The following is a 14,735-nucleotide window of genomic DNA, read 5'->3' as shown; positions in this document are numbered from 1 at the left end:
TAAGACTGTGCATACTGGTTCTTAAAGCACATCCAAGATCAGTCGGTGGTTCTTGATGCACGTCTACGATCGGCCTATTTATTGTGGTCTTGAATCAGTCTGTGTGTAGTGGTCTTGATGCCCATCGAGAGATCGGTCTGTGCATCTTGGTTCTTGATGCAAGTCGAGGATCAGACTGTGCATACTGGTTCTTAAAGCAAATCCAAGATCGGTCTGTGGTTCTTGATGCAAGTCCAGGATCAGACTGTGCATACTGGTTCTTAAAGCAAATCCAAGATCGGTCTGTGGTTCTTGATGCAAGTCCAGGATCAGACTGTGCATACTGGTTCTTAAAGCAAATCCAAGATCGGTCTGTGGTTCTCGATGCAAGTCCAGGATCAGACTGTGCATACTGGTTCTTAAAGCACATCCAAGATCGGTCTGTGGTTCTCGATGCAAGTCCAGGATAAGACTGTGCATACTGGTTCTTAAAGCACATCCAAGATCAGTCGGTGGTTCTTGATGCACGTCTACGATCGGCCTATATATTGTGGTCTTGATGCATGTCTAGAATCAGTCTGCGTGTAGTGGTCTTGATGCAAATCCAAGATGGGTCTGTGGTTCTTGATGCAAGTCCAGGATCAGACTGTGCATACTGGTTCTTAAAGCACATCCAAGATCAGTCTGTGGTTCTTGATACACGTCTATGATCGGCCTATTTATTGTGGTCTTGATGCACGTCTAGAATCAGTCTGTGTGTAGTGGTCTTGATGCCCATCAAGGGATCGGTCTGTGCATCGTGGTTCTTGATGCAAGTCCAAGATCAGACTGTGCATACTGGTTCTTAAAGCACATCCAAGATCGGTCTGTGGTTCTTGATGCAAGTCCAGGATCAGACTGTGCATACTGGTTCTTAAAGCACATCCAAGATCGGTCTGTGGTTCTCGATGCAAGTCCAGGATCAGACTGTGCATACTGGTTCTTAAAGCACATCCAAGATCGGTCTGTGGTTCTTGATGCACGTCTACGATCGGCCTATTTATTGTGGTCTTGATGCACGTCTAGAATCAGTCTGTGTGTAGTGGTCTTGATGCACATCCAGGGATTGGTCTGTGCATAGTGGTTCTTGATGCAAGTCCAGGATCAGACTGTGCATACTGGTTCTTAAAGCACATCCAAGATCGGTCTGTGGTTCTTGATGCAAGTCCAGGATCAGACTGTGCATACTGGTTCTTAAAGCACATCCAAGATCGGTCTGTGGTTCTCGATGCAAGTCCAGGATCAGACTGTGGATACTGGTTCTTGAAGCACATCCAAGATCGGTCTGTGGTTCTCGATGCAAGTCCAGGATAAGACTGTGCATACTGGTTCTTAAAGCACATCCAAGATCAGTCGGTGGTTCTTGATGCACGTCTACGATCGGCCTATATATTGTGGTCTTGATGCATGTCTAGAATCAGTCTGTGTGTAGTGGTCTTGATGCAAATCCAAGATGGGTCTGTGGTTCTTGATGCAAGTCCAGGATCAGACTGTGCATACTGGTTCTTAAAGCACATCAAAGATCAGTCTGTGGTTCTTGATACACGTCTATGATCGGCCTATTTATTGTGGTCTTGATGCACGTCTAGAATCAGTCTGTGTGTAGTGGTCTTGATGCCCATCAAGGGATCGGTCTGTGCATCGTGGTTCTTGATGCAAGTCCAGGATCAGACTGTGCATACTGGTTCTTAAAGCACATCCAAGATCGGTCTGTGGTTCTTGATGCAAGTCCAGGATCAGACTGTGCATACTGGTTCTTAAAGCACATCCAAGATCGGTCTGTGGTTCTCGATGCAAGTCCAGGATCAGACTGTGCATACTGGTTCTTAAAGCACATCCAAGATCGGTCTGTGGTTGTTGATGCATGTCTATGATCGGCCTGTATATTGTGGTCTTGATGCACGTCTAGAATCAGTCTGTGTGTAGTGGTCTTGATGCAAATCCAAGATCGGTCTGTGGTTCTTGATGCAAGTCCAGGATAAGACTGTGCATACTGGTTCTTAAAGCACATCCAAGATCAGTCGGTGGTTCTTGATGCACGTCTACGATCGGCCTATTTATTGTGGTCTTGAATCAGTCTGTGTGTAGTGGTCTTGATGCCCATTGAGGGATCGGTCTGTGCATCTTGGTTCTTGATGCAAGTCGAGGATCAGACTGTGCATACTGGTTCTTAAAGCAAATCCAAGATCGGTCTGTGGTTCTTGATGCAAGTCCAGGATCAGACTGTGCATACTGGTTCTTAAAGCAAATCCAAGATCGGTCTGTGGTTCTTGATGCAAGTCCAGGATCAGACTGTGCATACTGGTTCTTAAAGCAAATCCAAGATCGGTCTGTGGTTCTCGATGCAAGTCCAGGATCAGACTGTGCATACTGGTTCTTAAAGCACATCCAAGATCGGTCTGTGGTTTTCGATGCAAGTCCAGGATCAGACTGTGAATACTGGTTCTTAAAGCACATCCAAGATCGGCCTGTGGTTCTTGATGCAAGTCCAGGATCAGACTGTGCATACTGGTTCTTAAAGCACATCCAAGATCGGTCTGTGGTTTTCGATGCAAGTCCAGGATCAGACTGTGAATACTGGTTCTTAAAGCACATCCAAGATCGGTCTGTGGTTCTTGATGCACGTCTACGATCGGCCTATTTATTGTGGTCTTGATGCACGTCTAGAATCAGTCTGTGTGTAGTGGTCTTGATGCCCATCGAGGGATCGGTCTGTGCATCGTGGTTCTTGATGCAAGTCCAGGATCAGACTGTGCATACTGGTTCTTAAAGCACATCCAAGATCGGTCTGTGGTTCTTGATGCAAGTCCAGGATCAGACTGTGCATACTGGTTCTTGAAGCACATCCAAGATCGGTCTGTGGTTCTCGATGCAAGTCCAGGATAAGACTGTGCATACTGGTTCTTAAAGCACATCCAAGATCGGTCTGTGGTTCTTGATGCAAGTCCAGGATCAGACTGTGCATACTGGTTCTTAAAGCAAATCCAAGATCGGTCTGTGGTTCTTGATGCAAGTCCAGGATCAGACTGTGCATACTGGTTCTTAAAGCAAATCCAAGATCGGTCTGTGGTTCTTGATGCAAGTCCAGGATCAGACTGTGCATACTGGTTCTTAAAGCAAATCCAAGATCGGTCTGTGGTTCTCGAGGCAAGTCCAGGATCAGACTGTGCATACTGGTTCTTAAAGCACATCCAAGATCGGTCTGTGGTTCTCGATGCAAGTCCAGGATAAGACTGTGCATACTGGTTCTTAAAGCACATCCAAGATCAGTCGGTGGTTCTTGATGCACGTCTACGATCGGCCTATATATTGTGGTCTTGATGCATGTCTAGAATCAGTCTGTGTGTAGTGGTCTTGATGCAAATCCAAGATGGGTCTGTGGTTCTTGATGCAAGTCCAGGATCAGACTGTGCATACTGGTTCTTAAAGCACATCCAAGATCAGTCTGTGGTTCTTGATACACGTCTATGATCGGCCTATTTATTGTGGTCTTGATGCACGTCTAGAATCAGTCTGTGTGTAGTGGTCTTGATGCCCATCAAGGGATCGGTCTGTGCATCGTGGTTCTTGATGCAAGTCCAGGATCAGACTGTGCATACTGGTTCTTAAAGCACATCTAAGATCGGTCTGTGGTTCTTGATGCAAGTCCAGGATCAGACTGTGCATACTGGTTCTTAAAGCACATCCAAGATCGGTCTGTGGTTCTCGATGCAAGTCCAGGATCAGACTGTGCATACTGGTTCTTAAAGCACATCCAAGATCGGTCTGTGGTTCTTGATGCACGTCTACGATCGGCCTATTTATTGTGGTCTTGATGCACGTCTAGAATCAGTCTGTGTGTAGTGGTCTTGATGCACATCCGGGGATCGGTCTGTGCATCGTGGTTCTTGGTACATATGTCGGATCAGTCTGCGCGTAGTGAATCATACGAACCATTATGCACAGACGGATTGTAGAGCACCGTGCACAGACCGATCCCAGACACGCATCAAGGATCACTACACACAGACCCATCCTAGACGTGTACAGATCCATCCCAGACGTGTGCTACAAATGTCCTTATGTAAAGCTACTCTCGAACCAAAACCACATCGGAAGCATTTTACCTGGGTTTCACGGTGTGAAGGAATGATCAGTAATAGGCATTAAATCAGCTATGCTTTTACCTACCCCTTTTCAGACATTTTGAATTTGTACATGTAACCATGTGAGTTTCCTTCATGTAAGTTGTTAAGCATGTCTGCAACAACCATACCATACCATACCAGACCAGACCAGACCAGACCAGACCAGACCAGACCAACATAGGAATGACAATGTAAGAAAGTAAAACCACTTTATGCCTCCTCAGGTTCTGCAGCGTTGCCAAGGCACGTGGCCTTCTTGAATGGCCGAGAGAAAGAACCAGCCTCCACGAGACGTGTTAGTCCTGTGACCGAGGGGAAGAACTTGACTCTTTTTGGTAAAAACGCTATTCTCTTTCATTTCTGCCATGTGGTCGATGTGCACAGAACGACATGTTGTGGGACGTAATTCACTTAAATGCCAATTTTGGAATGCTTTGTTCTACAGTGCGGAATCTTAGAGGCTCTGTCGCTGCGGAGGACAACAGCCTTTGCCCTCTAAGTGCCCGTGCACAGAGGAGGAGAGGGAGAGAGAGGTGGGATGAAGAACAGACGAGGAAGAAGGAGATAGTGGAGGAGGGGAGTAGAGAGGAAGCAACGAAACACTACCTAAGACCTAGACACCTCTCCATGCAACTCAGGAGGAATCAGAAGGTCTGTTGTATGTTTTCTTTTTGATCATTGGATATCTGTAAGTTTTCAAGAACCTTTGTTAGGCCCTTTTGAAACCTCTAAGTTTATTATTACAGTAAACCTCGGATATATCGGACTCGGATATATCGGAAATTCGCTCACAACGGACAGATAAAAAAGAAGCGAAATTCATTGCATGTATCGGATTTTTTATAACGTATTTCGCCTATTTCGGACAAAATCTCCAGTCCCGTTCCAATGCATTTCCATTAAATTTCCCTCGCGATGGCCGCATCGTGGCGCTCCGATTCGCCGAATCGTGACAGGCTGCTATACGACGTCATTTGCAGCGTTTGCAGCGTTGCCTGCGCGTCCAGGTACATTGGAAACATAGTCAAGGAAGTGCCTTTTTATAACGGATAAAATCCGATTTACGAAAACGGACATTTTCCGGTATACGCATATAGCGGATTTCGCTTATATCGGACAAAACCAATGGGAACAATTGAATCCGATATATCCGAGGTTTACTGTATTATAATTCCATGACTTTCCTCACATTTGCGAGTGCCTTAACATGCATGAAAAGTCCAAACCCCAAACAATATCAATTATGACAACAATATCAACACTAATGATAATAACAAATGGTAATGGTAATGGTTTTATTTCATTTGAACATGCATCAGATTACAATTGAGTGCATCCCATAATCAGTTCCCAGTTCCACATGTCCAAAAGGAGTAGGAAGAAGCAAAGCTTATTAAATCCTACCCCGCCATCTGGTACTTTTACAATCACTAACTGTTACATTTGTTCACTTCCTGCTTTCTATAATACAGTTTAAGTTGTTTTTTTTTTTAATAATGCACCTCGTACCGAAGTAGGAGGTGATATGAGCATCCAATGCCATAATGTGTACCATAGTGCGTGTCAATATAGTGATATATATAGCACATCATGACTGGTTCAAGACTCTTCATCCTTGTATTTAGCAAACATCAACTGCTTGTATTATGAACTGAAATGATGAACTGTCTGAGCCTATTTAACAGTTATAATAAATTCATACAATAAATCACATATTTCTGAATATTCAGACTTACTGTATACGTCTTTTAATTGCTTGTTTTAGGGAGATATAATGTAAGAGGTGACTTTTGGGTATATTATATTCATCACATAATAGACTAAAGAATTGCCATTTATAAATAATTTATAAATAATGTGCTAAAGTCTAGTAATCCCTCTATCTTTCCATATATTCCATTTCACTTTTATCAATTAAATATTAGGGTTATACCAGAAAAGTTGATTCAGAGATGTAGTTGGATTTATTCCAAGTATATTATGACTATGAATATTATGAATTTTAAAAATTAAAAGTTGCTTAAATTTTGCTCAGATTTGATGTATATACATTTTTATATAATATAAACTCTGTATGTGAATGTCCAAGTTAATTAACAATTCCCTTTCAATATAACAATATCGAGGTGTGTAGTGGTTCTTGGTGCACCTCTAGGATCGGTAGGTGTGTAGTGGTCTACCATCCGTAGGCGTGTAGTGGTTCTTGATGCACCTCTCGGATCGGGTGGGGTGTAGTGGTTTACCATCCGTAGGTGTGTAGTGGTTCTTGGTGCACCTTTCGGATCGGTAGGTGTGTAGTGGTCTACCATCCGTAGGCGTGTAGTGGTTCTTGGTGCACTTCTGGGATTTGTAGGTGTGTAGTGGTCTACCATCCATAGGCGTGTAGTGGTTCTTGATGCACCTCGAGGATCGGTAGGGTTGTAGTGGTTTACCATCCGTAGGTGTGTAGTGGTTCTTGATGCACGTCTAGGATCGGTGGGTGTGTAGTGGTTTACCATCCGTAGGCGTGTAGTGGTTCTTGGTGCACCTCTAGGATCGGTAGGTGTGTAGTGGTCTACCATCCGTAGGCGTGTAGTGGTTCTTGATGCACCTCTCGGATCGGGTGGGGTGTAGTGGTTTACCATCCGTAGGTGTGTAGTGGTTCTTGGTGCACCTTTCGGATCGGTAGGTGTGTAGTGGTCTACCATCCGTAGGCGTGTAGTGGTTCTTGGTGCACTTCTGGGATTTGTAGGTGTGTAGTGGTCTACCATCCATAGGCGTGTAGTGGTTCTTGATGCACCTCGAGGATCGGTAGGGTTGTAGTGGTTTACCATCCGTAGGTGTGTAGTGGTTCTTGATGCACGTCTAGGATCGGTGGGTGTGTAGTGGTTTACCATCCGTAGGTGTGTAGTGGTTCTTGGTGCACCTTTAGGATCGGTAGGTGTGTAGTGGTTTACCATCCGTAGGCGTGTAGTGGTTCTTGGTGCACCTCTCGGATCGGTAGGTGTGTAGTGGTCTACCATCCGTAGGCGTGTAGTGGTTCTTGGTGCACCTCTCGGATCGGTAGGTGTGTAGTGGTTTACCATCCGTAGGTGTGTAGTGGTTCTTGATGCACGTCTAGGATCGGTGGGTGTGTAGTGGTTTACCATCCGTAGGTGTGTAGTGGTTCTTGGTGCACCTTTAGGATCGGTAGGTGTGTAGTGGTTTACCATCCGTAGGCGTGTAGTGGTTCTTGGTGCACCTCTCGGATCGGTAGGTGTGTAGTGGTCTACCATCCGTAGGCGTGTAGTGGTTCTTGGTGCACCTCTCGGATCGGTAGGTGTGTAGTGGTCTACCATCCGTAAGCGTGTAGTGGTTCTTGATGCACCTCGAGGATCGGTAGGGTTGTAGTGGTTTACCATCTGTAGGCGTGTAGTGGTTCTTGGTGCACTTCTGGGATCTGTAGGTGTGTAGTCGTCTACCATCCGTAGGCGTGTAGTGGTTCTTTATGCACCTCGAGGATCGGTAGGGTTGTAGTGGTTCACCATTCGTAGGTGTGTAGTGGTTCTTGATGCACCTCTAGGGTCGATAGGTGTGTAGTGGTCTACGATCGTAGGTGTGTAGTGGTTTACCATCTGTAGGTGTGTAGTGGTTCTTGGTGCATCTCTAGGATTGATAGTTGTGTAGTGGTTTACCATCCGTAGGTGTGTAGTGGTTCTTGATGCACCTCTCAGATCGCTAGGTGTGTAGTGGTCTACCATCCGTAGGCGTGTAGTGGTTCTTGGTGCACCTCTAGGATCGGTAGGTGTGGTGTGGTTTACCATCCGTAGGCGTGTAGTGGTTCTTGATGCACCTCTAGGATCGGTAGGTGTATAATGGTTTACCATCCGTAGGTGTGTAGTGGTTCTTGGTCCACCTCTAGGATCGGTAGGTGTGTAGTGGTTCTTGGTGCACCTCTAGGGTCGATAGGTGTGTAGTGGTTTACCATCCGTAGGCGTGTAGTGGTTCTTGGTGCACCTTTAGGATCGGTAGGTGTCTAGTGGTTTACCATCCGTAGGCGTGTAGTGGTTCTTGGTCCACCTCTAGGATTGATAGGTGTGTAGTGGTCTACCATCCGTTGGCGTGCAGTGGTTCTTGATGCACCTCTAGGATCGGTAGGTGTGTAGTGGACTACAATCGGTCTGTGCATAGCGGTTCTTGATGCACGATATTCAGTGGCTAATTTCCACCTTTCTGTGCCCCCAGGTCACCCAGGTGACCAGACTCGCTGAACATAGAGCTTCCTTTGTCAGATCTGTGTCGACCTTGAAGCCGAAGACGGGGGTTGGCAGCCGGCGATCCTCGCGGCCGAGCAATAACCGTAAAGCTGGAGGCCACTCCCGAAGGCGATCACAGGAATCCAACAGCAGTCACCACTCCCCACCCAGCAACCAGCAGCTGCCTCACAATCAACACCTGAATGTTTCTCAGTTCAACAGAAACCCCAAGACTCTCAGAGCTCCTCAGAACTCAGGAAGAACTTTCATTCAAATGCCCTTGACTACTAACTTAGCCCATCTCAATGAGACCCCTGGGGCTATGAGATTGTCCCGAAGAAGACGAGGCCTTCCTCCAGACACGAGCTCGACTCCTGTCAATCATTTTCCCACAGACAATCCCACAAAAGAGAGGAAGAAGTACAGAACACTACAGTCCAACGGGAATATCCAGCTTGACATTGACTGCTGTAATGGCGACACCCTGGTGATGGAGGCTCGCTGTAACCAAGACGTCAACGTGGAACATGTTGGCCATCAGGTAAAAACCCCAGTCAAATGTGGGTATGGCGAGCTGACACCAGTACGGGACGGTTACTTTCCTATGGATCGAATCGGAAAGTTGGATTTAGCCAACGTTGCCACTCAGGAGGTCAACGACGACTCTGACCTCGGCGCAGTCGGCGAGATGATATACAGACACATGCGGGAAAAAGGGCTACGGAGAAACCAGACGGCTTCAACTCCAACCTCCAGGACTCCCGTTTCTAAGACTGTTATCAGAGCTGCGGGAGACGCCAGCGCTCCTCAAGCTTTAACCAACTCAGCGACATCAGCGTACGTCCGTGACCGCCCACCAGCCGATGCTGCTGCCGCGCGCAGTCCAAAGGGTGCTAAAAAAGGTGCTAGCAAAGATGTTGTCAAGTTGATTTCACCAGCCAGCAGCTGCTCTTCGAACTCTTCCAAGGGCTGCGCTGAAGACTCCACAAAGGATAGCAGCTACTCCAGCACTTCCAAGGGCTCCACAAAACGTCTTAGGCGGACCAAGTCTACTACCTCAAGCATTAAAACCAGGAGCAGCCCAAGAGTCCTTCTGAAGCGCTGAAAGCCACCTGAGCCATCTTTTAATGTGTTTACAGATTCACTGTTTGCTGCGTAACGACTTCAGGATCGTCACAAGATTACAAACGTCTCACAAACCAGTGAGTTCCATTTCGAGATTGCTATCAAAAATGCCTTCCTTTTCAAATGTGGATCCCCGTGTATCGTGATCAAAGTGTCGCTTTTTTTAGTGTCTGGTCTGGGAAAACAAACACACAATGACTTCATTGAACCAGATAATAATAACATGATAATAATAATGACTAAAATAATAGCTAAAACTCAACATTGATCATCCGACGTCACTTCCTGTTCTCCGCACATCTGTCCACCCACCGCTAAGGTCCCCTAGGGGACACATTTAGTCTGACACACACAAGCAGGAGCTTTATTTGCGTTATAAATGGCTTGTTCACTCACGGTACGACCAGAAATAACACAAGTAAGACATGCGGAACATACAGTTTATGAACGCTTATGCCTAAAACGGTAAGATTCAAACTGCACGCCATGTTGGGATGCCCACGTGCGCCGTGCGGGAGGGGAGGCGTTCGGTTTGATCAGCAGAGGTGCGACCCACCACACCTTCTAAAAATATACCTTAACAAAAAAAGAACAAAAAAGACTAAAGTCAAAGTATTAAGAGGAAAAATGTTTTCGTCTAACAAGAAAAAGTCTTAATTTTAAGAGAAAGTTGTAATTTTATGAGGCAAAATTGCATTTTAGAAGCTTAAAGTAGAAATGTTAAAGAAAATATATTTTTTATTTATTTTATTTATTTTTATTTTATTTTTTTGAAGCGGTAATATGAGAAACAAAACAACAAAGTTGTAATTTTTGTTGTTGAACCGACATAACCAACCAACACATTTGTTTTTGTCATACATAAGCTTGTTTTGTTTGTGCCTCATTATAATATAATGTTCAAAAATATTTTAAAAAGAAGAATATTACAAGTCTATTCACATAAAACTGCAACTTTGCAACCCCCGTGCCCCCATTTTCATTTTTTTAAAAAGATTTTTTTATTTGTTTGAACTCGCTTCTTGTAAGATAAAAAAGCCAAAATGTAAAACTTAAGCTAATGACACAACTCGTCACTCAGTTACGCAATAATAAATTACTAACAAGTCAATGACAGAAATACATTATGACAATGTTGCAAAATTCTTTTTTTTTCTTGAACGATGACCACTTATTTTCCTAAATTTTTACATTTCAATTCTTCTAATATTTATACATTTCTTTCAAAATTACTGATCTTTTCTTAAATTTTTTCTTGTATTTTTTTTTTTTTTTTACAAATATTTCAACTATATTTTTGTGAATTTTTTCCTTTGCAATCCTTTCCCAAAAGTTGCATCTTTATGCTTTTTGTTTCTCATGATATCACAACATACATATTTTTTTCTTCTTTGAAAAATCTTTCTTCTCAAAAATATTTTGACTTTATTCTCATATTATAACTTTTTTACCCTACCTGATTTTCCCAAAAATCCAACATAAGCTTGTTTTGTTTGTGCCTCATAATAATACAATGTTCAAACATATTTTAAAAAGTAGAATATTATAAGTTTATTCACATAAAACGGCTACTTTTTTCTTGTCGGAATAGACCCCCCGCCCCCATTTTCACTCTTTTTTTTTTTTTTTTTTTAAAGATTTTTTAATTGTTTGAACTTGCTTCTTGTAAGATTTCTTCCTGTACTTATTTATGACTTTATTCTTATAATATTTGGACTTGATTTTTGTAACATTTAAACTTTTTCCGCAACCAACCTAAAAATTGCAACTTTGGTGCCATTATTTTTCCTCATAATATTATGAAATGACCACTTGTTCTTGTTTTATTACTGTAGATTTTTCAATGTTTGCTGTTGCAATGTTTTTTTAAAATAGTTTTCTTGCTAAATAATTTTTTTAGAATGTGGCGTCGGCCAAATGGTCCCTGGACCGCACTTTGGACACCCCTGGTTTAGAGAGATTCGGCCACTTCCCATTTCAAGCTCATCATTTTGTTTTGTATCCTTCTAAGTAGTTCTGGCATAGCTTGGGTTTTTGGGAATTTTGCCACTACAGTAACCCCTCACCACTTTGCGCTCCCGGTGTCCCGTCTTTTTAAAATCATACGCCGTTTCATGTTTGAAATTTGAAATTGAAATTTGAAATTGTTGCTCAATAAATATACATACTGAAGCAAATTTGACATATTGTGGCTTAAGTGAAGCATTTTGAAGCATCGAAATGTCTAAGTGAAGTCAAATAGAATTAGAAGGCATTCAGATGATGCATTCAAAGACGTAGTGATGATATGTAGTATTCTACACTGGCTACTCGGTGTCAGTAATATTACTGCAAAAACCACCTCTGAACACCCAACGTCACGTCCTGTCCATGTCACCGGAACACATTTAGTCTTATTTAGGTCTTCTATATCTTCTTATGTCTTATTATATATACTATATTGTGTAGTAGGAGTGTAAAGGTGGCTGTAGGGGTTCATATGCATTTTGAAGTGGCTCAAATGAAGCATTTTCAAGCATAAAAATGGCTAAATGAAGTCACATGCTGGCAGTATAAAGCAGTCTAAAGATGCTTTCTAAGATGAGATGTAGTATTCCACACTGGTCACTAGGTGTCAGTATTGTTATATTGATGAAAAAGAGTTCAGAACAAGGAACTCTCCCAATGCCAACATGTAAGTCTATGTCTGTGTATTCTATACATACATATACATATACATATAGGGGTGTTATTTCATATTTAGAGCGCTCTAATCATGTTTAAAAAGCATATTTAGGAGGTGGTAAACAGATTTTTTATGATCTAACTATCAAAAGTATTTCTTTTTTAGATAAGGAATCCTACATCACGGAAATTCCCTGATCACAGGTCTGTAACCAATCAACTGCCATGAAAAAGGGATCATTGTATATTTTGTAACAGTCACAATAATCCATAACGTGCTATTGGAATGGAAGCTAAAACTCAACTGTCCCCGAACAAGAGAACGCATTTACAGCAACACAGAAGAGTCTTATGTCTTATTTTCTCTTTCCACTAATTCATATGAGTGGAAAGGTGACTATAGGGGTGTTATTTCATGTCTAGAGGGCTCTAATAATGTTAAAATCCATAAACATTCATTCATTTTCTACCGCTTATCCTCACGAGGGTCGCGGGGGTGCTGGAGCCTAGCTGTCTTCGGGCAAGAGGCGGGGTACACCCTGGACTGGTGGCCAGCCAATCACAGGGCACATATAGACAAACAACCATTCACACTCACATTCATACCTATGGACAATTTGGAGTCGCTAATTAACCTAGCATGTTTTTGGAATGTGGGAGGTGTACCCGGAGTAAACCCACGCATGACAGAGATGGCCGAGGGTGGAATTGAACTCGGGTCTCCTAGCTGTCTGCGTGCTAACCACTAGACCGCCGTGCAGCCTGGCTGAAAATTCAGTTTTTCGCATGGAAAGTTTCAGGTGTACGTCATCATACAGTGCTGTGAAAAAGTGTTTGCCCCCTTCCTGATTTATTTTTGTCACACTTAAATGTTTCAAATCATCAAAATGATTAACTAAATATTAGTCAATGACAGGCGGCACGGTGGTCTAGGGGTTAGCGCGCAGACCTCACAGCTAGGAGACCAGGGTTCAATCCCACCCTCGGGCATCTCTGTGTGGAGTTTGCATGTTCTCCCCGTGCATGCGTGGGTTTTCTCCGGGTACTCCGGTTTCCTCCCACATTCCAAAAACATGCTAGGTTAATTGGCGACTCCAAATTGTCCATAGGTATGAATGTGAGTGTGAATGGTTGTTTGTCTATATGTGCCCTGTGATTGGCTGGCCACCAGTCCAGGGTGGACCCCGCCTTACGCCCGAAGACAGCTGGGATAGGCTCCAGCACCCCCCGCGACCCTCGTGAGGAAAAAAGCGGTAGAAAATGAATGAATAGTCAATGACAACACAACTGAACACAAAATGCAGTTTTAAAATAAAACTTACTAAAGGATTAAAACATGACAGAGAAATGAATTGAGATCTATCAGTATGGAAGATTTTATAAAGAGATTTGTATAGCTCCCTCCAGCCAACCTCAGTTAAGGTCAGTCTTCATGACGCCACCATAAGAAAGACACTGGGCAAGAACGGGCCTGCATGGCAGAGTTCCAAGACCAAAACCACTGCTGAACAAAAATAACATAAAGGTGGCTCTCTATTTTGCCAGAAAACCCAAGACCTTGATCCCCAAAACCTGCTTATGGAAAGCAGGAAGTGAACAAATGTAACAGTTAGTGATTGTAAAAGTACCAGATGGAGGGGTAGGATTTAATAAGCTTTGCTTCTTCCTACTCCTTTTGGACATGTGGAACTGTGAACTGATTATGGGATGCATTCAATTGTAATCTGATGCATGTTCAAATGAAATAAAACCATTACCATGTTGACAATTGTCTAAACTCCTCAGTAGTATTACGATGTTAGCGTACACCAACGTTTGGAAACCTTGTACACATTCCGTCGATTTACTGCGATACTGCAAGTGGCCCGAAAAGCAACGTAGAGGTAAAATGGTCAGCAGGCGTGTCTGTGCTAGGCTGTGTCACAATGCTGAAATAAAACTGATGTTTCTCTCTTTTTTTGTTTGTTGGCCGTTCCTGTCCTGCTTGTAGTGTACCTGTGCATGCCTTCGAAAGGTGTTGGCTTCTGTTTGTGTGCTAAGTAATAAAAGTCCACGTGAAATATTGTAGATACAAACTGGGTTCTTCACACATGGATGATGCAGCACATTATCAATATAGGCTTTAGCAAGAAAAACAGAAGTAAAAAAACAAAAATGTGCAATAATTTACACGAATGAAGTCCAAATATGAAGAGAAAAAAACGAAAAGGTCCTTTCATGAGAATATTGTGAGGAAAGATAAAGGACAAAGTTTTAAATTATATATATATATATACAGTAAAGTCTCATTATATCGATATTGTCGGGAGTCGGAAAAAATATCGATATAACCGGACTGTCGATATATCCGATCCTGCGCCGAACTGCATTAAAAGTGGCCAATAATGCACTCGACATTGTTCTATAGTATAGAACAATGTCGAGCAGCTTAAATCAATCTTTGCTTAAGGATTTCAATACCAAAAAAGAACACGGCGAACGGCTGCTTCCAGTCAACTTTATTTTTCACACTTCCACCACCAGAGCACACCACACACACCGATTCCCGCACTTCCTGGTTCACAGGTCATGCTCAACCCGCCCCACA

At 43.2% G+C, this 14,735-nt stretch overlaps 1 protein-coding gene across 2 annotated transcripts in view; it reads left to right on the top strand.

Moving 5' to 3' along the window:
• Positions 1-12,663, top strand: part of LOC131105181 (protein Jumonji-like) — a 31,212-nt gene extending 18,549 nt beyond the window's left edge. Inside the window, exons 6-9 of one of the 2 annotated variants that reach the window (XR_009119892.1) lie at positions 4,370-4,480; positions 4,591-4,796; positions 8,349-9,561; positions 12,315-12,663. Coding sequence is in view for 1 of the 2 variants with exons in the window: in XM_058053046.1 (XP_057909029.1) it covers positions 4,370-4,480; positions 4,591-4,796; positions 8,349-9,464 (1,433 nt within the window). In the remaining variant the exon portion in view is untranslated. Of the gene's footprint in view, positions 1-4,369; positions 4,481-4,590; positions 4,797-8,348 lie in introns of both variants that reach the window. The other variant, XM_058053046.1, reaches the window with a different exon arrangement.
• Positions 12,664-14,735: the final 2,072 nt, after the last annotated feature.

Source organism: Doryrhamphus excisus, chromosome 17 (assembly GCF_030265055.1).
Source record: "Doryrhamphus excisus isolate RoL2022-K1 chromosome 17, RoL_Dexc_1.0, whole genome shotgun sequence".
Classification (NCBI taxonomy): domain Eukaryota; kingdom Metazoa; phylum Chordata; class Actinopteri; order Syngnathiformes; family Syngnathidae; genus Doryrhamphus; species Doryrhamphus excisus.
Note: the sequence above shows the minus strand (reverse complement) of the source record. Positions and strands in the feature narration are given on the sequence as shown.